General features: G+C 39.0%; 1 protein-coding gene across 1 annotated transcript in view; it reads right to left on the minus strand.

The window, feature by feature from the left end:
• Positions 1-26,182, minus strand: part of TBC1D5 (TBC1 domain family member 5) — a 411,864-nt gene that overhangs the window by 135,956 nt on the left and 249,726 nt on the right. The window contains exon 13 of the mRNA XM_082840369.1: positions 9,010-9,152. Coding sequence (XP_082696495.1) covers positions 9,010-9,152 — 143 coding nt within the window. The remainder of the gene's footprint in view (positions 1-9,009; positions 9,153-26,182) is intronic.

The raw sequence follows: 26,182 nt of genomic DNA on the forward strand, positions 1-26,182 counted from the left end.
GATGGTTAGGAAAATCTACTGTTAAATGGATTTGATTATAGTGTTTTAGCTATTAATACAATTTACAAGACAAATAAAAGGTATTTTACTTTGTAAATTAGAGAAAATGTTTTTCTTTGATACTAGTGAAAAACAAAATAAAAATTTAAATAAATAAAAGATAAGAAGCAAAAAATTGAGATACTTAATTTAAAAGTAGACAATGCTTTCTTTACAAAAGCCACGTTGAAAAGAGCTTCTGGTACCTGTCCTCTCAGCAACGATGGCACACGAATCCATGCCCTCACCCCAGGTCTCTAGAGCGCCCTTCTGTCTGAGATCACCCCCAATACTAACGAGAGGACGCTTCAAATGCTTTGAGGGGCCGGGAAGAACTGTAACATCGGCCCTGGTCCTGAGGAGCTGACAGTCTAGTTGAGAAAACGAGGCACACACTCACAGGAAAGAACAATATAAGACTGAGTGTAATTAAGTGCTACGTTGAGTAGCATTGATTAAAACCTTATAGGACTGTGAAAGCGAGAGGTCAATGAGGGCTAGACTAATCAGGGAAGGTTGGGTGGTGGGGGGGAAGGTACTTTGCCCGAGGCGTGAAAACAGGAGCAAGATTTAGGCAGGTAAGGCCAGGGGAAGGAGGGGACCACATGAGTGACTTACAGTATGAAGTCAGTCACTAAAAAAGTGTGAGAAGAGCAGCGCGATTTTAAACTATTACAGGAGTAATAATACAATTATATTATACTATAGGAGTATAATAGGATTATATTTCCTTATCTCCTAACCTTTATTTTTGCATGTAATCTTTTTCTTTTTTTTAACATCTTTATTGGAGTATAATTGCTTTATAATGGTGTGCTAGTTTCTGCTTTATAACAAACTGAATCATCTATACATATACATATATCCCCATATCTCTTCTCTCTTGCGTCTCCCTCCCTCCCACCCTCCCTATCCCACCCCTATAGGTAGTCACAAAGCATGGAGCTGATCTCCCTGTGCTATGCGGCTGCTTCCCACTAGCTATCTATTTTACGTTTGGTAGTGTATATATGTCCAGGCCACTCTCTCACTTTGTCCCAGCTTACCCTTCCCCCTCCCCATGTCCTCAAGTCCATTCTCTAGTAGGTCTGCATCTTTATTCCTGTCCAGCCCCTAGGTTCTTCATGACCATTTTCTTTTTATCTTTAGATTCCATATATATGTGTTAGCATACGGTATTTGTTTTTTTATTTCTGACTTCACTCTGTATGACAGACTCTAGGTCCATCCACCTCACTACAAATAACTCAATTTCATTTCTTTTTAAGGCTGAGTAATATTCCATTGTATATATGTACCACATCTTCTTTATCCATTCATCTGTCGATGGAACTTAGGTTGCTTCCATGTCCTGACTATTGTAAATAGAGCTGCAGTGAACGTTGTGGTACATGACTCTTTATGAATTATGGTTTTCTCAGGGTATATGCCCAGTAGTGGGACTGCTGGGTCATATGGTAGTTCTATTTTGTTTTTTAAGGAACCTCCATACTGTTCTCCATAGTGGCTGTATCAGTTTACACTCCCACCAACAGTGCAAGAGGGTTCCCTTTTCTCCACACCCTCTCCAGCATTTATTGGTTCTAGATTTTTTGATGATGGTCGTTCTGACTGGTGTCAGATGATACCTCATTGTAGTTTTGATTTGCATTTCTCTAATGATTAATGATGTTGAGCATCCTTTCATGTGTTTGTTGGCAATCTGTATATCTTCTTTGGAGAAATGTCTATTTAGGTCTTCTGCCCATTTTTGGATTGGGTTGTTTTTTTTGATATTGAGCTGCATGAGCTGCTTATAAATTTTGGAGATTAATCCTTTGTCAGTTGCTTCATTTGCAAATATTTTCTCCCATTCTGAAGGTTGTCTTTTGGTCTTCTTTATGGTCTCCTTTGCTGTGCAAAAGCTTTGAAGTTTCATTAGGTCCCATTTGTTTATTATTGTTTTTATTTCCATTTCTCTAGGAGGTGGGTCAAAAAGGATCTTGCTGTGATTTATGTCATGGAGTGTTCTGCCTATGTTTTCCTCTAAAGAGTTTTCTAGTGTCTGGCCTTACATTTAGGTCTTTAATCCATTTTGGGTTTATTTTTGTGTATGGTGTTAGGGAGTGTCCTAATTTCATTCTTTTCCATGTAGCTGTCCAGTTTTCCCAGCACCACTTATTGAAGCGGCTGTCTTTTCTCCATTGTATGTTCTTGCCTCCTTTAACAAAAATAAGGTGACTGCGCTTCCCTGATGGTGCAGTGGTTGAGACTCTGCCTGCCGATGCGGGGGGGCACAGGTTCGTGCCCCGGTCCGGGAGGATCCCGCACGCCGCGGAGCAGCTGGGCCCATGGGCCGTGGCCGCTGGGCCTGCGCATCCGGGGCCTGTGCTTCGCGGCGGGAAGGGCCACAGCAGTGAGAGGCCCGCGTACCGCAAAAAAATAAATAAATAAATAAGGTGACCATATGTGCGTGGGGTTATCTCTGGGCTTTCTATCCTGTTCCATTGATCTATATTTCTGTTTTTGTGCCAGTACCATACTGTCTTGATTACTGTAGCTTTGTAGTATAGTCTGAAGTCAGGGAGCCTGATTCCTCCCGCTCCGTTTTTCGTTCTCAAGATTGCTTTCGCTATTCGAGGTCTTCTGTGTTTCCATACAAATTGTGAAACTTTTTTGTTCTAGTTCTGTGAAAAATTTGCATGCAATCTTAATACATATAATCCAGCAAAGAATACACAAAGCACTTCCTACAACACATAAGAAAGTAAAAATGTTTCTAGTTTGATTAAAATATTTGGGAATAATCTATTTATAATAATTCTGGTCTGTATCTTTGGAAAAGTGAAAGTTTTGTTTGAAGAGTAGCCATTTGACCTTCATTTCAAAGGTTAAATTTTAAAATCTGTATAGGTAATGTTCGTATTGCTTTTTTTTCCAATGTGAAATTTTACTTTTACTTAATAAAATCATGGCAGGGTTTGAGGGATGTTAAAGGTGATGTGAGCACCAGTCTGCCTGACATCAGCCCGGTGGCCTAGAGCTTCTTTCCTAACCTCTCAACACGGAGGTTGGGCTCCATCTCTGAGGCTTCATAAAGAACATGCTGTTTCTATGAAATTTGTTAAGTGGTTGAATATTATACTTGGCTGACAATTACTTTCAAAGAGAATGAAAGCTTTCTTCAAGGTGAATAAAGAAACTTATATGAATACTTTTGTTAAAAATTAAATATGAGATGCTGATGGTGAACTGGGTAGAATGAGAACTAAGCAAGGACACTGGGATCTAACCCCACAGACTGAGTGTGATTATTTTCAATCACTTAACTGCCAAGGGCATTGTATTAGTTTGCTAGGGCTGCTGTAACAAAGTACCAAAAAATGGACGGTGGAAAACAACAGAAATGTATTGTCTAACAGTTCTGGAGTCTGAAAGTCCGAAATCAAGGTCTTGGCAGGGTCATGGTCCCTCTCACATCTGTAGGAAAGAATCCTTCCTGCCTCTTCTAGCTTCTAGTGTTGGCAGGGTTTGCTCCTTCTGAGAGCCTCTGAGGGACAATCTGTCCTATGCCCTTCTCAGAGCTTCTGGTGACAGGTGGAAATCCTTGCCATTCCTTGGCTTGTAGACACATCACTTCAATCTCTGCCCTGCCTTCATATGGCATTATTCTCCCCATGTGTCCTCACACTGTCTTCTCTCTGTGCACGTCTGTGCCCAAATTTTCATCTTCTTAGAAGGACACCAGTCATATTGTATCAGAGGCCCTCCACTCCAGTAGGACGTCCTCTTAACTGCTTACATCTGCAACAATCTATCTCCAACTAAGGTCCTACTCTGAAGTGCTAGGGGTTAGGTCTTCAACATATCTTTTTGGATTGAATATACAGTTCAATTCATAACAGGCCTCGTTACCTGAGCCTGTAAAATCAGGATTTTGGACTAGATGTGGTGGATCTGAACTGTTTTTTGGGTGACATATTCCTTTGAGACGATGATGAAGGCTAGACACCCTTGACTCAGGGCAACACACACCTACTGGATATTCTGCACAGCATCAAGATGAAGCCCTCCATTGAACCCCTAGGAAGCAGGGGCCCCAGGTAAGGAGTGCCGTCACTGAAGGAAGGCTCTTTAGTTTCTGCAAGAGCAACATTCCTTGAGCTACAAATACATCACCTATAGCTCCAAGAGAGCACACGTCATGCCCAGAGCCTTGTACAGTGGTGTTCGGTTAAAACTTTTTGAGCTTGAAGACGACTGGGTGTAATGGAACATCAGCATTCTGGATGCCCCAGGCAGGGAATCATGAGTCAGAATCCACGGAGATGGAATAAAAACTCGACACCAATGTTCCATATGGAACGCACAGGGTGGCAAATTACCCACCTTCCTCTTGTTCTTGACCCCGGCCTAAGATGCAGACTCATCTGATCAGTACTGCCCTCCCATGTGTTCTGCCCTATCCTGTTCTGTGTCTTCTTCCCGCTACTCTGCCCCCTCCCAATCCTCTCTGAGGAACAACACCTTCCCCTTTGAGCCTTGCCCTCCCGACCACTGCTGCCCCTGCAACCTCCAGGGGTGATGGTGGGGGGCACCCCTCTCCCTGATTCTGTCTGTGAGCCATTGCTTCCTCTCATTCCATAAAGATCCCTCTTCCTCTGAAGGTCATGCCACGTATCTATACTTCCATCCTTCCCCTTCGTTAGTGTCGTGGAGGCACCAGGATGGCTGGCAAAGAGCAGGCACTCAATAAATACTGGTTGAGTGGTTGATGCTTTGAATAAATGATTGACTGAATAAAAGTTGTTTCCTTGGTCACTCTTCTGCAATTATGGGATGCTTCCACTGCTGGCCTCACTGTGCTTCTTCTATACCTTCTCCTATCATGATTCTCGATGAAGTGTCCCTGGAGGACCAAACAAAAAGCCCAGCTCCTTCCCAATCCCTTGATCTCCTCAGTGACTTCCTTCCCCTCTTTACTGACTTTGACCCCCCCTGGTCACACCGAGAACTGCTCCACGTCCTCTCGTTTGACCACAACCTCTGATGCTTTCAGCTCTCGCATGCTCCCTGTAAATCCCCTGATACTCTGATTTTGCAGCAGTCTCTTCCTGGCCACACTTCTCTCCCTACACATCTTGAACCTCTCTCTTAAGATGTACTCAACGCCCCCCACCTCCTGCCTCCTTTCAGCCGGATGTGGGCCTCACTTGAAGCCTGAATCGCTCTCTGCCTCTTTGGGTCTTGCCCGGTGAGTGTCACCGGGTGCCATTGCCCACATGTCTCTGCAGGCTCTTCAACAGCTCGCGGGCTCATGCTAGGTCTTGGGCAGCCACCTCCCCAGCGCTTCCCAGTCGCTCCCCTCAAGCCCTGCCCTGCCCCATTCACAGCAGACAGCCTTGCCTCGTCCTTTATCAGGCACCTTCTCCTAGAAACCGGTCTACTTCTGAAACCTGCCTGGTGCCTCCTTCCACAGGACTCCTGACCTCACGCCACTGCCTAGTCTAGGCCCTTGTTTCTTCAATTATTTCACTCAAAAAATATGTGTCAGGAGGATTACTATGCACTGGGCCCTGTTCTAGATGCTGGGATACAGTAGGCAAACCAAGAGAGACAAAATTCTGTCTCTCACTGGCGGGTAGAAGAGTGGGTGTGAAGAACAAATCATAAACGGTAAAAACTTCAAAAAAACAGGATAATTCAACTTTTCATAAATCCTACTCACAGAACAGGAGGGAAAAACTAGCGCTGACCCTTGAAGGAGGAGCTCAGACTCTGGTCTGAGAAAGAAATTCTCCGCAGCTCTCCCACCTCCAGGTGCTCTGTTTCCCTCTACAGGCAGCTGTCAAACCTTCCTGGTCCCCACACCGACCTCTAGTTACATCTTTCTTCTTCCCTTCCCTGTTGACTTTCTTTAAAGATTACTCTGCACATGCTCTCTCTGCATTCTTTCTTTTTTATTTAGTTGACTTTTTGTTGAAAATGTAATGTGTGTATAAAATAACAACAAAAACTGTAGAAAAGGCTATTGTAGTTCTGAGCTGTCCAGTTATCCTTCAACCTACCATAATCCAGCTTCTGCTCCCCCAGTCCACTGAACCCACTTCGGTAAGGTCTCCAACGATTGTCCCTCCACGGGTGGACCTTTCCAGCCTTACCTTACTGTACCTCAGCACTCCTGACCCCTGTTACTTCCCTCGCTCATATAACAGCTTTGTGAGGTTACAACACAAGCTCTTCCTTCTCTGGTGCCTCTTAAATACTGATATTAAATACCTTTGCCACCTTCTCTTTCTGTAAGCACCCACCTTAGCTAGACTGACCATATAATTCTTATGATCTCTATGGGATGCCTCTGAGAGTGAAAGAAGGCAGTATGAATAACTATTACTCTTGATTAGCAAGTGTAAACTGAGACTGTTCCATATAAACTGGGATGTATGGTCCCTCTGTTCTTGGGAGATCACATCCACTGTTGCGGCTTTAACGAACACGTACCTATTCACCATTTGCAAAACTAAGTCTGTAGCCTTGACACTGACAGCTTTATTTTCCAATCTTCAGGTACTGATTTCTTACAGACATCTCAAATTCAACATGGCCCAAACTCTATCATACCCATTCCCCAAACCTGCTAACCCTTCCCTTTCCTCTCCAAGTCGTACAGATTACTCAGCTCTCCAAGCCAGGGCTCATGAGGGAGAACTTCCTGTTCTCTCTCACCTATTCGATTTAATCCCCAAGACATGCTGACTTCAGTTCTGCAGATTTCTTCAATCCACTGTTTTTCCCTTGGACTATGGTCATAACTTTTTATCTGATGTCCTTGCTCCAGTCTTGTCTGCTTCAAGTCTATTTCCACACGGCTGACAGAGTGACCTAACACTGCCCACACTGCTGCTCTGAACCTTTCAGCAGTTTCCTGTCACCTCCAGGATAAGGACTCTCATCGCGATCTAATTCTCTTGACTCCTTCAGCCTCACAACCTGCTAGTCACTCTCCCTTTGCACCCTCAGGATACCAGACAGTCGCAGAAACACACATACAGCACCCCCATTAAGCTAACTCTTCTTCCATAGCTTCTTTGCTCATGCTGTTCCTTCTGCCCGGAACGCAGATCCCTTATTTCGCTCGCCAACATCTATACCGTTTTCTCTAGTCACACAGCCTGCCCGGAGGGGAGCTCGGTGCCCCTGCTGTAAACTTTCATGCTGCCCATCCATGCCTCAGCCACAGTTCCAGACACGTCAGTTTGAAATTAATGACGTCAGTCTTTCCTACTAGTTGGTAAACTTCCTGAGGACAGGGGCAGTGCCCCTTAAATACTTAATATATAGTCGTCCTATTTTTAGGAAATCTCATCCACTGTTATGGGTTTAAATAAGCAAATTTAAATAACTTGGACTTCATATTGAAATAAACAACTTCATTACTCCTGCATTTTTTCACTTTTGCCTATGTGTTTTATAAGGTCGTCAGAGCAGAGATTAAAAATGTACAAAGGCTTCAGCTGCCAAAAACTGCAAGTTTTATTAAATTAATTTTTAAAAGTAGATCTTAGCACAGGAAACAGGGTGATTAAATTAAAAATATAGTTGTGATGCACCAAAGTAAGAAAAGAGTAAATATTCAAATGTTTAAGACTACAGAAAATCAGAATACATTTCGATAGTGGTTTGACTTGGAAAATTTTGTGAAAATATTATCCAAAAGCATTTTTAAAAATAAAAGCAGCTTCTCATTCCTTTTGTTTTTTATTACTTACATTCTATAAAAATCATACCATTTTTAAATGGGAGATTAGCATTAAATATTCTAAAATCTATCAACAGTATCCCTCAAATCTACCCAAACATTCTTCTCTACTTTCCAAGATGTTTCCTCTTATGATTTCCATGTTCTTCTCGGTTTAGCTCTGACTCAGAAAGAAGGAACTTTTCACTTTGTATGTCAATACCCAAACTATCTGACCTTCAAGGAACAGAAGAAGACCACAAGTTTTGGATAAAATGTGGTGCTCCTGTCACTTACTCATTCAAGTAATTTGGGGGGGAATTTAGAAAGTATAATCTAAAATTTAAAGGATATTATTAGCGTTACCAGAGGCATAACAACAGCATCTGGCACAACTGGCATTTAATGAACACAGAAAGAGAACCACACAGCAATTTAACAGTCAAGATTATGAATGACTCCAAATAGTTTATGTTCTTCTGACAAAGTCCTACTCTTATGGTAGTTTTTTATTTCCTACTTCATCTTCCCTTTGTGCAATCTCTCCTAATTATATTTTGGCTTACAAATCTGGTTTTGTGAACTGTGGTTATTTTTTTGAGAAGGAAAACAATTTGAGGTATTTTGAAATTTAAAACACGCTTTGTTATTTTCTTCAAGCGGAGGATTATCGGACCATTCCAAAGGGTTAGGCACTGGCTTTCCAGCTCGGCAAGCACCCTAAGGTAGATCGGATGAGGTGGGAATACATCTGCCATTTGGCACTCCACTGAGAAATACATTTGGCCAAAATACAACTGAGAAGAAGTTAAAATATCTTTAAATGTAATATTTAACTTTTATTGGCAAGTTGTAGATACTATAAAAACAGCTCCAAGCTCCTGATAAATATTCCTGAATACTCCCTACCTGTCAGAAGGTGGAGCTCTAAACATATCTGAAATACTGGCTTTTTATATGTATGTTTCACAAATGTGTGTAATGAGGAGATTAAAGCAGGAGTAAAGTCTTTAGAAAAAGGGTTCTGAAGAATATTCCAATTCTCTCAATATAAAATCACTCACATCTCCCAATATGTACATGGTTAACTAACAGAAAGCATATTTAGTATGTTCCTTTGAAACTTCAATATACTGCCTACTATAAAAATGTAGGTATGGTAATTCAAAATAAAAGATAAAGTATATTTAAGAAACACAGTTTAAAAAATCAGGACCACTTAGTTGAATGTCAGCAAGGTCATTAACACTTACAAGCATCTCGGATGTAGAGTAACATGGCTATGAAGATATAATCAACCAAACTCAGGCTGAGGCCATCTGCAAACAAGGCATCCCAGACCACCAGAAGATCCTGCAGGGGGAACTCTCGTCCAAACAGCAGCCGTACCCACCGTCTGGGAAGAAACAAAACCCAAATTCAGAAAATAGTACTTTTGAGGGTAATATAAAGAGGAATCATTTTCTCCTGTGACTGTGAAAAAATTGTAATTTTTAACTGATCACACTGAGCAAATATTATATATCAAAAATATAATACAGTGAAATCCAAGTTTTAAGCTTTCAAATGAGTTTTGTAATTTTATAACTAGGCCACAATCACTAAACTTTATTCCTATATGTATAAAACACAAGTATGATATTTGAAAAGGGTAGAAATCTTTCATATGTATTAGAAATCACAAATCTCAAAAAGGCAAAGAGAAAAATGAATGTAGTTTGATAGTTGCCTCATACGTAAGGTTATGAATTAAAAAATAACAATATTCCAAAATTTTGTATTATTACTGACCTTTTTTTGGTTAACTAGACTTTTGCAAATGGTCATATGACAAATTACTACAGCCAAACAGAAAACTGCATTCTCACATTTCACTCCTATGTAAAAATATTCATTTTAAAATTAAATGTGGAAAAAAACAAAAGATATCTGTTTTTGTCAAGCGCAGACAGTTATTTCAAATGAAACACATAATGATACTTAATTTTTAACTTCAGAATAGATATACCTTATCAGTGAGGTTATCTTTCTAGGGGTAGTTTTCAAAACACAGTCAGTTTTATGGCCAGGAAAACGAACACTGGTGCTACAGAGCAGACATAAAAAGCTAATAGGAATACTAAACAAGGTCTGTCTCTAATTCTATATCATAAATAGTAACACCTCAGACTCTGAGCCAATGCTAAGCTATTTATATCTAATTCTTACAAGAAAATTAAAATAATTCACTTTGATATATTTTTATCCATTTACTTCTAATTTTATATATATGGCTATAATTTCCTTACACAAGCCTTTCTCTAGGAACTTCAGCTAGAAATCTGTGTGATTCTGGCACATAGCAAAGATTCAAAAATTCTATATTTCTAGCACCACTAAATAGTACAGAATAGAGGAGATTCTTTAAAAATTAGTTAAGAGATATTACCTCCTTGCAAAATTCAAAACCAAATATAACCATCTGTGAGGTTAAAGTGAGGCCAAAAAAAAAAAAAATTCAAATACTGCTTTTTTTTCAGGGAGTATTACATTTAAGGAGGAATCAAAAAGCTGTGACAAAATAGTGTACAATCACACATACGCATCCCAGTGTATTAGGAACCATATGATCAAATATTTGAGTTCTTTTATTCATATTACCAAATTAATCAACAGAATAAACTATTTTCAACTTCATCTTAAATTATGTTACTCAATTTTTCAGGAAGAAATTTAATGTCTAAATGACATTTATCCTTAAAAAAAAATGTTATAGTATTGCTTAGAATGTTTATCTACCTTTCAGTTCTTACCTCACTGCTAATATATGAGAGGTGACTAACACAAAATATATATATGTATATTTTGTCTAATATGCTTGTATTTATGTGGTTTAGAATGAAACATTATTTCTCCACACACTTCTAACTCTTTCAAATTACAAATGCTAATATTTACTGTTTTAAGAAGTACCAAAATATCCCTAAATTAAACAGGTTGCTCTTCTTAATTACAAACAATTAACTGGTCTTGCAAAGAGTGTCGGGGAACCAGAGAATGGGCAAAGCAAAAAGTACCTGGATTAGACCATCTGGGGGACCTGTTTAAGGACCTTTAAACTGATAACTGTCTATGTCTGCATTAGTTAGTGACTAAAATCACTTAGAACATGGTTATTCAGTTATCCAAGTGACACAACTGATGAAACATTCATCAATGAAAAAAACTGATGAGGGGCGAATGTATAACATGGTGACCATAGTTGGTAACACTGTATTGTATCATTGAAATTTGCTAAGAAAGAAAGAACTTAAATGTTCTCACCAAAAAAAAAAAGATAAATATGTGAGATCATGGCTATGTTAATTAAATAGATGGAGGAATCTTTTCACGATGTGCACGTACATCAAATCACAATGACGTATGCTAAATATCCTACAATTGTATGTGTCAATTATACCTCAGTAACGCTGAAAAACATAAATAAATAAATAAATATTATCTTGGTTTGACGGATAGGCAAATTTTGGCAATTTGAAAACTGCAAATTCTGACATTTAAGTGATTCTTCCTGGTTCAAATCTGGATGCCAGTACAGAACTCAAGGATCACACCCATAAAACAATACTGTGCCCTGAATGTGGCCCCTTCCCTTCTGGAGGTTATTTTAATGCTTTCCTTATCTGAATAAGCCCATTTGGTAACTGCTGCTGCTGTTTCCCCAAAGACATTGCTTTTGCTAGGCCTTCTTATGTGTAGAGAAAATTTTTTCTGTGTGTTTTCCAGGCTATTGAAAGCAAAATGCCTTTTGAAAAAAGGTGACATCTATCATATTACAATTAACATCATTTATCAAAAAAACCCCCCAAACTAATGAAGGTTAATACACAGCACAGATGAGAATACAATGCTATCTTTATCCCTCTTCCTTAAAGTTCAAATTCCTCTCATTTTCTTATGGACAATCACATCTTTGGTTTCATCACAGATAATGCATCGAAAACAAAGGAGTCTACTTTTCAGAAATAATCTATATTCCTATTATTTCTATAACAAAATGCTCAGTTATTGCCCAAACCCCTTCTCTTGCAGCTTTCCTGCCATTTGGGGTTGTGTTAGCTTAGCTTCAAACACCACCCTGCAGATACATATGTGCTGCAGTTGCCACCGCAGAGCTGTCAGCAGTGGGGACTGAAAACACCTAGCAATCTACAGTGAATAAAACATGCCTTCAAAATCACACAGAATGTACGTCTTCAGTACTTTTATATTTAATGTGTAATCTGTGATGTGCCGCTTTATAAATATTTTACATTGCTTTAGTTTTGAAGTTTCACCTTGCCAAGTACACTGGTAAATAATTCCAGGGCAAGGACCAAAGTGTGTGAGTGTGTGTGTGTGTGTGTGTGTGTGTGTGTGTGTGTGTGTGTGTGTGAGAGAGAGAGAGAGAGAGAGAGAGAGAGAGAGAAAGAGACACAGAGAGAAATAGAGAGAGCGTGAGCCAGAAAGTTCTCTGTAAAGAGCTCTGTACACTTTGCTAAGTGCTTTACGTGTTTACCAAGGTCTTGTTAAACTCACTGTAAAGCCACCTGTCACACTACTGACAAGGAAAGGTGGCTAAATTGGAAATACAGGAATTCATCTGGTTAATGGCAGCATAAAAATAATTCAGGAAGTGGAAAAAAACCCAGAAGGAAAAAATTCATTAATAGGTGCCTAGCAAGTTTCTTTTATATAAAACTGTTAATAAGTTGTACATGCAAGGATATTACATTAAAGCAAAATATAGTTTCCTCTATTTTATCTGCAATTATAGGAAAATTAAGGCCAAATTCTCAAAATATTTAAGGCGTACACTGTATGACTAATGGAACGCTTTGGGACCAACAATGACCTTATCAATAATTTAATCATTTTTATCCCAACTGGGTTTAGTTCATACATATATTCACCACACGCAAAATTTCCTGTGCTATTTTGGACTTTCTTCATTGAGCTTAAAAACCAAGAAAAAAATCAGTTCTTTATGGAATGAGTTACCAATAGAAACAATTTCAGTATGCTTTTGTATTCCTAGAAAGGAAAACTTACTCTAAGAAATGAGGTCCTGTAAAGAAGTCACTCCTAAAATTAACATGCTTTTATTGCAGTTAAAAATATTTAGCAAGAGTTTAAGTTACACTTAAGGGTAGCATTAAACCTTTCTTTGAGCTTCAGTTTAATTGCTTGATACTATTAATCTTGCTTTATGTATGTTACACCTGCAGATTGCAATGCTCGTAACCTATATACCTTGTATTATTTGTGATAATACAATAATTCATTTTTTACCAGACTTACTTAGTAATTAAAATCTACAGAAACCAAAAAGACCTTCTGAAGTATTAAATTTAATAATAAACCACCCACAGACAGGACAGTCTCCATGTCTGCATTTATGCCACTATTCTCAGTTTTAAATTTCTGTGTAATTAAGCTGTTATCCCCTGGGGATCAGTGATTCCTGATGGTGTTATTGCTTGGTGAATGACCCATGGAAACACCAGGAGAAATACAGTTTTTACTGATCAGTTTATGAAAATGACCAATTTGACTGAGGTTTAAATAAACAATTTGACTGAGGCTTAAATAAACATAGCCTTAATCCAACATGGCTGCAGTGGGTTATACACGCAGAAAGCAATTTATACACTAGATCTTCATTTCTTTTTTCTTCTGAGATATGGGTACAGCCACCTTGGAAGAACAAGTAAAATGGAAAAGGTATATTCAATTTAATTTAACAAACACTACAGGGGCATCTTGAGTAACCTGTGATCACTGGGTAAGCATACTGGAACACAAAAGAGCAATGTTAGAGTTTTGCTTCATGATATGAATTTTGTCTTTTGCCTTCTGTTCACTTGTACTTTTCAAAACTAACAGTTAATTTTTAAATAATCCATGCCTGGTAGAGAAGAAACACAGACTCCAAATTCTGTGTTTGTGTCAGAGAAAACCAAAAGCAAATCAGAAGTCCCCATCTTTGTGCCTGCCTCCTCCCTTGACTGAATTTAGGCTCTTCTTATACTGGGTTCCTTTGTGCTCAGTTCTTTTTGAATTAATTTACCGAGTTTTCCTTTATGTCAACTCTGTGAAAACAGTCTTAAAATTAGAACCAAATACTGTAGTTATTATAATTAGGGTCACAAGGCATTCTCATCTTTAATTCTAACTTCTTTGGAGAGCAAAGCCACAAAAGATGGAAGCCAAAATAAATCATTTCCCCCCCCCCCCATTTCACGTTTATTCTTTTTCTGACAGCTCTGCAGAATACATTATTGGAAGATGCTTAGCCTGTTGGCTATTTTTTCAATCTATTTCAATTTGGCCTCCTTAAAAATATTTGGGATCTGCATGTGTTACAGAAAGATCTGAATACTTCAAGCCCATCAAACTCTGCTGCAAAAACTGAAGGAACTGCAACTTCAAATTAGTTATTATCTTTAAGGAACTCAAATTTGCTTTCTAAGTGCTCCTTGTAATACGCAGGTTGAAGCCAGCTTGAATTTGGCTTTCTGGGAACACGTGTTAACCCTAACTTAACCCCCACAGGATAAGCAAACGAACTGTTAAAAGCGTATTTTTGACTTTGGGGAAAATTCTCTGTTCCTTTCAGTGGGCAGTACATAGCCCTTTATTAAGGAAGGTTTCTTATTCCAAAAATAAGTTCCTAATAATTATTACCCATTCGTACTGTAATTTATTCTCTTTGGCAAGGGTCTGAAGCTGTTTTGTCAGAACAACTATAATACGCCCTTTGCAAAAATAGCCTGAATGGAAAGCAGAGCCTTGTGTATCTATGTTTTTTCAGCGGTTCAAGATGCTCTGAGAGTGTGGGGCACAGAGGATGACCATCACATGTCTTGAGGCTGTATAATCCTTGAACGTTCCCTCTCTCTCTCTCTCTCTCTCTCTCTCACACACACACACACACACACACACACACACTTTCAGAGGTAGACCTGCCATTTGGATTACACGTATGGCACATCGAGGAGTAATTTTAGGATGTATGATTTACCAGCAAGTTCAAATAAAGCTATTGAAAGGTGGTCATACTCCAATATCGATTTAGTTGTATGAATAGGATGTGCTCTCACTGAGAATCCTATTGTACACTCCAACCAGGGTACAGCTGGAATCATAGCCCTGACCCAGGAGAACATGGGGGTAAAAGCTGCTAAGAAGTAGCCTCTCTACCCGATCACTTACTTGGGCTCCACTACGAGTGAGCTACTGGGCATCTCCTTGAGAAAATTACTTGGAAGCCACTCCGACCTATGAATAACAGCATGAAGAATTCATGGACGGTCGGTGGTCACGTTGGGACACTTAATTTTAGGCTCTGTGAATACTAGTGTTTATTTATACTACAAACAAGTCTTACTTCTAGGAAGTCTATAAATAGGCTTTGTTCTGTCATTTTATCTTCAGGAAAGGGAGTTATGAGCAAGTCGGTTTTCTGAAAGAGCACACACAGTCTTCCTAAAAATAATTGCTCCTATCCTTCCCTAATCTGAAACTCATTAAAAAACAAAACAAACCTTGTGCGACTTTATTTTTTTTTTGAAATTGTCATAGGCTATTTCACATACCAATGAAATCTTAGCCTCACTGAAAAACACTTTTCAATTTCCTCTGCATAAATCTCCTAATACACTCATATATATTGTTGGAGGAACTAACATAAGGTATAACACTAAACTAAGAAATATCATCAGGATCCACGTGATTCAGGGTGGACGTAAGACCGCAGGTCTGCAGACCGGTCACACGGCATGAAGAGAGTCAGACTGAGCCCTTTCCTAAGAGGCAGCAGGGGTGCCTGGTTTCTATGACTTCTTACCGCTTACCTGTAGCTATAAGCACCTTCTGGGGGTGGTTTTCTCGGGCCCTCTTTTCCTTCTCCCCCTCCCCGCCATCGCACAAGGCGCCCCGACCCTGCCTAGCTGTGCGGAGGCTAGGACAAGTGCGTCACTCAGGCCTGATGTTTACAGGTTCCATATCTGTTCTGTTCCCCAATCACACTGTCCAGAGATGAAGGCACTGATAAACAGATCCCAGCTAAAGGGTTAATTACTGATAGGTTGGTTTGGTTCCTCTTCCTTCTGCAGCAGATCATAAGCTCCTTGGCGTTATTTGGTGTTGGACAGAGTAGCGGAGTTAACAAATGTTTATTAAATTAATATGAATCCTCCTTCCCAGGTCAGCTCTTGTTAACCAGTGATCTTCTTGATCTTGAGCCTGCAGCCTTGATCTCTCATACGTTTCCTAGCTGCTCATCTGACATTCCCCTGGGCTGCTCTCCTCTCTGTAGGGATCCCTGGACACACATACTGAATAGTAAGTGATCACACCTATGAAGGAATCCATCAAGGCCTCCTAAGCCCTTGCTCTTGGACTTTCTCCCTTCACTTCCTGTACTCTGGCTCCCTGCTTGCCTACACCTCAGATGCTCTGCAGCTGGGGCCTGTAGTCTACTAGGACCCTGCCTTCAAAATGTGATCCTAGGACTGGCCCCAGCATTGGGGAGCTTGTTAGAAATGCAGACTCCCAGGTCCCCAATATAGTCCTACTGGATCAGACTCCTCATTTTAACCAGACCTACAGGTGATCTCTGTGTATATTAAAGTTTTGGAAGCCATGGACTAGGTGACAGTTCCCTGTTTCCCACTCATTTTGGTGCCAGCTGTCAGGGCTCCTAAAATCCACCATGCATCCGCGTATAATGTTATTCTAGGAGGAGAGAAAAGGCTTAAACTGTTGGATGACTCTTCTAACTAGAGTAATGGTCTCAAACTTTAGTATGCATCAGACTTGCCTGGAGGGCTTATTAAAAGGCAGATTGCTAGGACGCATCTTCAGAGTGTCAGATTCTGATTCTGAGATTTAGATGGGGCCCGATCGTTTGCATTCTGAACTAGTTCCCTGGAGCTGCTCACGCTGCTGATCCACAGATCACAGTACGAGAATCACTAAATGAGGTTCTGTTCACATCCCCTTAGTCCTGGGTGGGGGTCTTCTAATCAGCTTACTCATTGGTTTCGTGGACCAATGGCCATGAAACATCCAATGGCTGGGACACGAGGCACACACAGCCAAACCTCTCTTAACGTGCTATCTCTCGTAGTATCTGTAACGCTTGCCCCCAGGAAAACATCACTATAAAAACATGATCCAATAAAAAGGAGAGACACAGACATTCGGGAAAGGGAGAAGGCCTCCCAAAGGTTAGGAGAAACTGGGCCACTCTGATTTTGTTTAACTCCCAGTACATTACAAGATGAAGAAATGCCAGAACAAGGCCATAAAAATTGTGACATTTTAAAAGTTAACATTTTAGGTCAATATTTTTTTAAACATAAATTTACTATGATGGTTACATACAATTGCAGTTGAAGGCAGAGCGAACACTCTTAAGTTTGAGGCCTTCTGTGTTTAGCCCTGAGTTGATGACTCTCTTGGGTTCTCTGGTGATCGGCTCTAACGAGGTGAGAGTTGGGATGGGACAGGACATGGCCAATAAGCTAGCTGCAAGGAGGGGAGTGGCCAGTGCATACAAGGGGCAGAGAATCCCAGTGCCGCCAGGACCCAAAAGGGCACTCTCCTACTCCCCATGCAGAAGCCCTACAACATTGGGAGCCTGGCTGGATGGCCAACGATTTGGTGTTTTCTCTTCTGTGTGACCCATGAACCATTCTCACCCTGAGGTTCTGCGCTATCAGTATGCTCAGACGGATCTGTCTCTAAAAGAAAACATGCATTTAAAATGTTTTACCTGGAAAGATAAAGAGCTAAACAGTAAGAGATGTCTGCCCCAATGGTATCATTACTACCAGCCCCACGATGACCTGGTAGAAGAGAGATTTCAGGATAAGGGAGTTTCCCTAGAACCTCTCAGATCTCCATACACAGTTGAAACAAAGGAAGACCACCCAAACAAGGGCAAGCGGAGGCTATTTATTCAAAGCTTGCTATAGCAAGGGAATCAGCTACCATCACTTGTGTTTGGCAAAGGATCAAAAGCAGTCAGGGGAGTGGGAAAGCTTTATTGGTGAATCACAGAGAAGGCTTCAGGTCTGCCTGATTGGAGGCTATAAGGATGGCGCTGGGCCGACCAGAAGAGGAGCCTCATTTGTGATTGATTTGGGGAGCATATTAGCTTTCTCTGTTTGGTCCTGAGTTGGAAGCAGGCAAAAACAGGGGAGTTGGCAGTCACTGACCAAGTCCTGACTGTTCCGGGCTGATTTTGCTGCAGAGGTTGTGGCTTGGCTTCTTGCACAGGTCAGTGCTCTCTTGTCCTAGATTGCCTGGCCAGTGTTCACTTTCTCATTCAGTCTTTCTTTACCGACTCCAGGCTGCTTGGCCTACGCCCATGCCTAGTCTAGAACCAGCTACAGTTTCAGTTTCACAACATTACTTTCTCAGGTAGTTCTGAAGTCTAAAGGGAGACAATTGAGAGGCAGTGGCAATGGGTGTGTTTCCCTCTTTACAAAGCTTTATGGAAAGCATGAAATAGTGAAACGTAAATTCTATTCTCTATATAATTAGAGAGGAGTTGTGGACCCCTTTGAGAATTCAATCAAGTTGATGAACCCTCTCCCCTAAAATATATACACATCCACGCACATACGCATGTGCAAGCCATTTCAGGAGTTTAGCTGATCCGTGGACCTTAAATTAAGAAGTCATGCTCTATATTATTGTTTATTTTACTTTAGAGGTTTATATTGCCATGAAAAGTTATACTCTACTGAAAGGAATACACAGCCTCTTTGCGCCTATTTCAAATTATCTCCTTGCATTTTAAAGGAACAGCATATTTTCTTTCTTCCTGGATTAAATCTCTGCTACTGAGGAGCTAATCTTTGTGGCTCAGCTGGTTCAACAGCCTATAATTCAGCCCCATATTGGAAAAGTGTCCATGATTGGCAATTCTCACCTTCACTAAGCTGGAGATGGAGCAGCAGGGGAGAGGGCGGTGGACATCCTTCACTGACTTCCTCTCCTGGCTCGGGCTAGCCCTGATCTGACCGTAAGTAAGGCTGCTATGAAAAACACCCAGGATCTTCATTTAACATGTATTTCCTGAAATTCAACTGTGTAGCAGGCACTGTGCTGGGCCCTAGACGGGATGAGATGCTGACAACTTTCAATCATTAACATGGAAATTATCCAAAGTAAAATTCTAATTCAGTCAAAGCCCTACCAATCTGGGTTCCCACAGTCACTTTGTATTTTTCTGTGCCCCCTCCCCACTAAGTGCCCCTATCAACCAGGGTATGTTCAGGGAATGCAAACTAATGGCAACATTAGCACAATATAGTTAGGAAGGTAAAAACAATTTAAAACACCACTAAATATATTTCAAAGTCAAGTATTAACTGTTTTTGGATTATCCACCATTTGGGATTATATGTGCCCTGGTTCCTGTCCATTAATGCAGATAAATGAAGAGCGGAATGTATCTGCACGGGGTCCAGCTGACTTACAAGGGAGCAGGAGTCAGTGAGGGAGAACGGCAGTCAACACCCACATAGCTCAACTCAAACCCTCACAGTTACCTTTCTCTAGTAATGGAAGCAAAATGGGAACAAAAGAGGGTTAAAGAGGGGTGGGCTACTCCACTTTATCCCTGGCTCCCTAGCTAACAGCTGAAGTTTAGTGCCCAAACAACTTTACAGTCAACTGTGTGTGTGTGTGTGTGTGTGTGTGTGTGTACATTTAAAAAAAATAGGGACAAATATACACCAAGCAAAAAAAAATGCATTTTCTTATGTGTAGACTTCATAATTTATAATGGCAAATATCATGCATTTATATGACTTTTTTGATTTCTAGAAGTACTACCAAATACATGATCTAAAAATTAGCCTTAACTCTCTAAAAGTGGTATTTCTTCAAGTGGTCTGTGGAATATAGGCATTAAAATCACCTGCGGGGAAACTGCATGTTTCAGAGACAGGTGGTGACTTTGTTGAGCCTCCAGTCCAGAATGATGGCTCCAAACAGGCAGGGCAGGCACCCGCATGTTACAGATGTCCAGAGGTCCCAACAGAGGCCCATGGCCCGGCCTGAGCACACCCCAGTCAAAAGCAGATTGTAGATTTAGACAATGATACTATAGCTCCAAGCTCAGTGTTCCACCTACTTTTTTATAATCCTCTGAATTCTCCTCTATAATTCCTAAAGGATATCTAATTCAGATTTATATTTTAAAAACACCTCTTCACATTCATGTCTGAGTCACAAGACTCAGAATGCACAGTAACTACTCTTGCTATCTAACATCTGTGTGGTCACTAAGTTTTTCTGAGTACAATACAAGAAATGGAGCTTTCTGAAGGACTTATTTTGATAAATCAGGATCAGCTATTTCACTAGCACTCCAGTTACATACAATACAGTGGTAATTACAGCTACAGGACCCTAAAAGATTTACAGTGCGTCCTTTCAAGGAAACTCATTAAGGAAACTACAGAGAACTAAGAACTTACAAAGAAAAATTAATTGCCACTTTTGGTCAGCCTATTTTAGAAAGACTTATGAGGTCTAGATTGTACATTGGGCTAACGGAGAGAACAGAAACTCAGTGAAGTCTGGCTTACTGAGGGCATCATGGTACATAATATGTTCATAAATTAATCTGCTCGTAAAGCAACTCACATATGAAGCACAAAAACATCCCGTAAAACACTTTAAATTTATTTTTATCAACAATACTCATTTCCTTTCCACATCAGCTAGCAGTTACTGTGGCTCAGAGCTGGTTCTGAGAAGCTACAAATCCACGATCTCAAAGGCGGAAATGCTGCTCAGGCCACAGCCTCCTGTCTTACCAGTGTTCTCACTTCCAAAATTCTTCTATTTCCTGTGAATTACAGTGAAAACTATGTGGGGTTATTATTTTGTTAATTTTGAATAACTTTTTGCAAGGTGAAAAATAATTTTAACATGTAATGGGACATACAGTGAGAAGTAATTTCCCCTACTATTCCCTGATCCACTCCCTCCAAATCCACCTGCCTAAGTGCAGCCAATGTGCTTCCATAACACAGAGGCACTTTTAGGTATGCAAACGCCTTTTAAAAACAGACACGGGAACATACTAAACCATGCATTTTAAAATTTAACAATATGATTGTTAAAATGGAGAGCATTCCAAATCAGCATTTATAGAAATACTTTATCCTTTTTTGTGGTTGCATAGTATTCCACTGAGTGGATGTATCATGATTCAACCAGTTCTTTTATTTTGATGGCATTTAGATTTCTCCCTTTGTTATTACACATGTCTCCTCTGTATGGGTCTTTGTGCTTGAAAGCACAGTATATCTTGGAAAGAAGGAAATGGTTTACTTCATGTTACCTTAACACTTTAGTTTGATTTTAGACTCTTTGATTACAAAGAGTAGAAGTGAATGATCTCAGGAAAAAAGGGGGCATTTGGGAACACAGCAAAACAGTGGTTTTCAAAGTGTGGTCCCTGGACCAGTAGCATCACCATTACCTGAGAATTTCTTCAAACTGCAAATTTTTGGACATTCCCCACCCATAGCTACTAAACCAGAAATCCTGGCAGAATTTGAACAAGCCCTCTGGGTGATTCTGTTGCAAGCTCAAGTTTGAAGCCCCTACTTTAAGAGTTATATAACAGAATACAGTTCTGGGCCCCAAAGCTACCAGGGACCAAGAAAGTTTCAGTGACCTCTTTTTCCATCTCTCTCAGGCTACAGGGAGGTCTCTTTTCCCAGGCAGAAATTTTACTGTAATATTGTCAAATTTACCAAACTTTTTTCTTTATGGTTTATGGGTATTTGAATATTGCACCTAAGAATATAAAAACAATAATTTTATTCCAGTTTTGTTTATATCACTGATCTACCCGGAATTTATTTTGGTGCAAAAATAGAGACACAGTTTCATGGTTTACCAAATAGCTAGTTAGTTCTAAAAACTGTACTATTAAATAATCCATTATTTTTCTATTGATTTGAAATTCTACTTTTATCATACATAAAATTGCCATATGTACTGAGGCTCCTATATGTATTGACCCTTTACCAATTCCAAACTGTTATAAGTATGGTATCTTTACAACACATTTTAACAGGGGATGGGGCTAATGACAAGTTTATTCCAGAACATTCCTGGCTACACCTGAATGCATAAAATTAAAAACAAAGTTTTTGTAAATAAAATTTTATTTATGTTTGCTTTTTAAATTGAGGTATAACTGACATAATATTAGTTTCGAGTGTACAACATGATGGTTCAATACTTGTATATACTGCAAAATGATCACCACGATAAATCAAGTTAATATCCGTCACCATACATAGTTATAATTTTTTTCTTGTGACTACAACTTTGAAGATCTACTCTCCTATCTACTTTTCAACATGCAATACAGTATTATTAACTATAATCACATGCTGTATGCTGCATTCCCAAGACTTATTCATTTGACAGCTGGAAATTTGCACCTTTTGTCATTTATTTTTAATTTGTACATGCATATTTTATATTTCTCTATTTTATAATTTTAATGTTTGTTACTTATTTTCCCCCAAAGAAAGTTTGTATGTATACTAGTTTGTGTCACTTATGTTTTCTTATCGATGCATAACTTTTAGTTTTAATTCCTTCATTTTGTTTTCTTTAGATTTATTTTGCTGTTATTCTCCTCACTACCTGAGATGAATGTATGATTCACATATTTTTATTCCTTTTTTGTTTAGTAATTTAAGAGTATCAGGCTAAGAACTTCTAAGAGTATTGTTTTAGTCAAAATCAATAAGTTTTGATCAATATACTTTAATTACCATTAATTTCTAGAAATTATACAATTTCAATTTTGATTTCCTTTTAATACAAGAGTAAAGATTTTTTTTTTTTTTTTTTTTTTGCGGTACGCGGGCCTCTCACTGTTGTGGCCTCTCCCGTTGCGGAGCACAGGCTCCGGACGCGCAGGCCCAGCGGCCATGGCTCACGGGCCCAGATGCTCCGCCGCATGTGGGATCTTCCCGGACCGGGGCACGAACCCATGTCCCCTGCATCGGCAGGCGGACTCTCAACCACTGCGTCACCAGGGAAGCCCAAAGAAAGTTTTAATATTTTCAGTGATAGGTTTGTCTCGGGGTTGTTTTCTATTTTTGTTATTAATCTCAAGTGTTGTCGTCAAAGAATACAACTTTCTACTATGTGAAATTTACTGAAGCTTTTCTTTGTGGCTACTTTAAAAATAAATATTCTATGGATACATTAATTTCATTCTCTGTTTCTAGTATATAGAGTTCGATATATATTACCTAGGTCTGACATTCAGTGTGAATAGTTAGGTTCTCTACATCCCTACTTTAGAGTGAGTTGGCCTGATTTACCATGAATGAGGAGAGGTACAAATCATTTAGTACTACCGTATTTCTATGTATTTCTCCTTAGAGTTCCTGCAACTGTTACATTATATTCTGAGGGGCTTTTTTACGAGGGGGTTGCGGGGAGGTATACAATGATTAAAGAAAGCTCTTCATTATAAACTGTAAACTTTTTCACATTCATAAAATGTTCTCATTTATCTCATTCAATGCTATTTGCTTTAAATTCATTTGTCTGATATGAATATTATTATACCTCATTTTCATTTGCTTTTTTTAGTATGCCTGTGCAAATTGTTTTATTTTCAATCTGTTTCAGTTTCCTTTGCTTTAGAGGTGATTTTCTTAGGGTAGGGTTGGTTTATTTTATTTTTTAAAATAGTTTCCCTTTCAGACCTTGCTGCAATAGCTGATATGACACATAAAACTGGATAAAATATATGAAACACGCAGACATAAGAAAACAGGCAGCACAGCACCATGATCCTTAATGTAAGGGGGAAAAGAAAACAAGGGGATCTCTGTAACTGGTTTTCTGCCTGGAAGTACTTTTGAGAGCACGTATCAGGACGGGGAAACCCAAAGCAATGTGCATTGGTCTTGCTGGGTTGAGAAGACAGAAAGGCTGAGGGAAGTCTGCAGGATATGTTATCTTTAAAGGAGAAAGTTATACAGAGGAAGAACTCAGAAGTCTGCACCAGGGGATCTCCTTAACTTTTTCGCTGAATACTAAGTTGTGCATATGTAGGGTAAAACTCTAGTAGGCTCAGCAAAGAAAAACTACCAGAGAAAGAACTCCTACTGGGGAGTGTAAAAATTGCAAGAAGGTTTTACAAGGCTGGGAAACATCCACGTTCTGACTAAACAGGCTTGAGAGGAATTGGTGTATACACAGGGAATCCAGTGGAAATCCCCAAAGTGCCATGTCTTAGTAGTAGGGCTAAACTGGCCCTTGGGTAGAGGATACATTAGAACCATACTTAAAAAAAAAAGTCTAAAAACAAGTATCAAGAAGATCAAGATGATCCAAAAGTAAACTCAACATTCCTCTAAAGGAAGACCACAAAATTCAGAAATTCAACAACATAACATTCAAAGTGCACAGCATTAAAAAAACCCCACAAATGATGAGAAAAAGTAGTGAAATGTAACATACAACTAAACAACATACCAGAAAGGAATAAGACCAGTTTTACACAAATTCTTCCTAAAAATATGAAAGAAGCAGAAACTCATATTGAAGCCAGCATTACTGAGGTCCCAAAGACAGAAAATGCAGACCAATATCCACCACAAACATAAGCATGAAGAGCCTTAACAAAATATCATCAAGTTGTATACAAAAGGCAAAGAGATAAGACAGGAAGAAATAAAGTGGTCTGTAACTGCAGATGAAATAATCTTTAAACAAAATCCCAAACAATCTATAAAGAAGCTACTCAAGCTAGTAAGTAACTTCAGAAAGGATACAGGTCAATATACCAAAATCAGTTACATTTTTACATACTAGGAATGAACACCTAGAAACTGAAATCAAAAGAATCAGCACCCCCAAATCATAAAGTATTGGGTTGGCGAAAAAGTTCGTTCAGTCAGTGAATATGTTGTTCAATAAAGTTCTTCAGGAAAATGAAAAACGGGTCTTTTGTTTTTACTTAAAACCGAACTAACTTTTTGGCCGACCCAATATTTAGGGATAATAAGTGTAATATTTATAAGCTGAAAACTATCAAAAAATAATGAGAGAAATCAATGAAGACCTAAATAAATGGAGAGATACACTCTGCTTATTGGCTAGAACAGTCACTACTGCAAGATGTCTGTTTTCCTAAAGCTAATTTTATAGACTTAGTATAATCATTATCAAAATCCCAGCAAGATTTCCGGTGAAATTACAAGCTGGTTCTAAAATATGAATGGAAAAGCAAAGGATTAAGAATAACCAAAACAATTTTAAAAAGAAAAAGCAAAATTGGAAGAGTCCTACTACATAATTTCCATAATTTCCATTATTACCTAAATCAACAGAACAGGGTACAGAGTTTGGAAACAGACCTACACATATTTTCAATTGATTTTGCTAAAGATGGGAAGGAAAGTCAATTGTGAAAAAATGCTCTTTTCACAAACAATTATGGAATAATTGCACATCCACTATAAAACAATTAAGCTTAGAACTATATTTCACACTTTACACAAAAATTAACTTAAACTGGATAACAGATGTAAAGGCAAGAATTGTAAAATGTCTTGAAAATAAGTAAGAGAAAAATTTTTGATATTGATATATGCAAAGATTTCTTAGGATATAGAAAACTCTAACCATAAAAGGAAAAAATGATAAATTGACCTTTACGAAAATTAAAAATGTCTCTTTGAAAGACACTGTTAAGAAAATGAAAACATGGGCAACACATTGGGAGAAAATATTTACAAAATATGTATTGAAAAAGGGAATATACAAATAACTCTCACAACTCAACTGTAATAAACAAATATCTCAATTTTTTAAAATCACGAGATGTCAACAGGCACTTCACCAAAGAGATGTGAATAACAAACGTATGAAAAAATACTCAAAATGGTTAATAACTATGGAAATACAAATTACAACCACAATGAGCTACCACTACATAATCACAAGAATGGCTTTTAAAAAAATGACAAAACCAAGTGGTGACAAGGATACAACTGAAATCCTCAAACACTACTGGTGGAATACTCATTTTGAAAAGCAATTTGAAAGCCCCTTGGCAGTTTCTTCTAAAGTTAAACATATATTTACCAAACAAACCAGTGTCCATAACCTTGATATTTACCCAAGAGGAGCAAAAACTAAGTTCACATAAACAGCTGTACATAAATATTTATAGTGTTTTTTTCATAATTGACTCAAACTGCAAAACCCCAAATGTTCTTCAACTGGAGTAAGAATAAACAAACTGTGGTACACCCAAACATGGTAATACTACTCAGTAATAAAAAGCAATGAGTTACCGATACAAGCAACAACATGGATGAATCTTAA

This window comes from Leucopleurus acutus (assembly GCF_964270905.1).
Source record: "Leucopleurus acutus genome assembly, chromosome: 5".
NCBI classification, from domain to species: domain Eukaryota; kingdom Metazoa; phylum Chordata; class Mammalia; order Artiodactyla; family Delphinidae; genus Leucopleurus; species Leucopleurus acutus.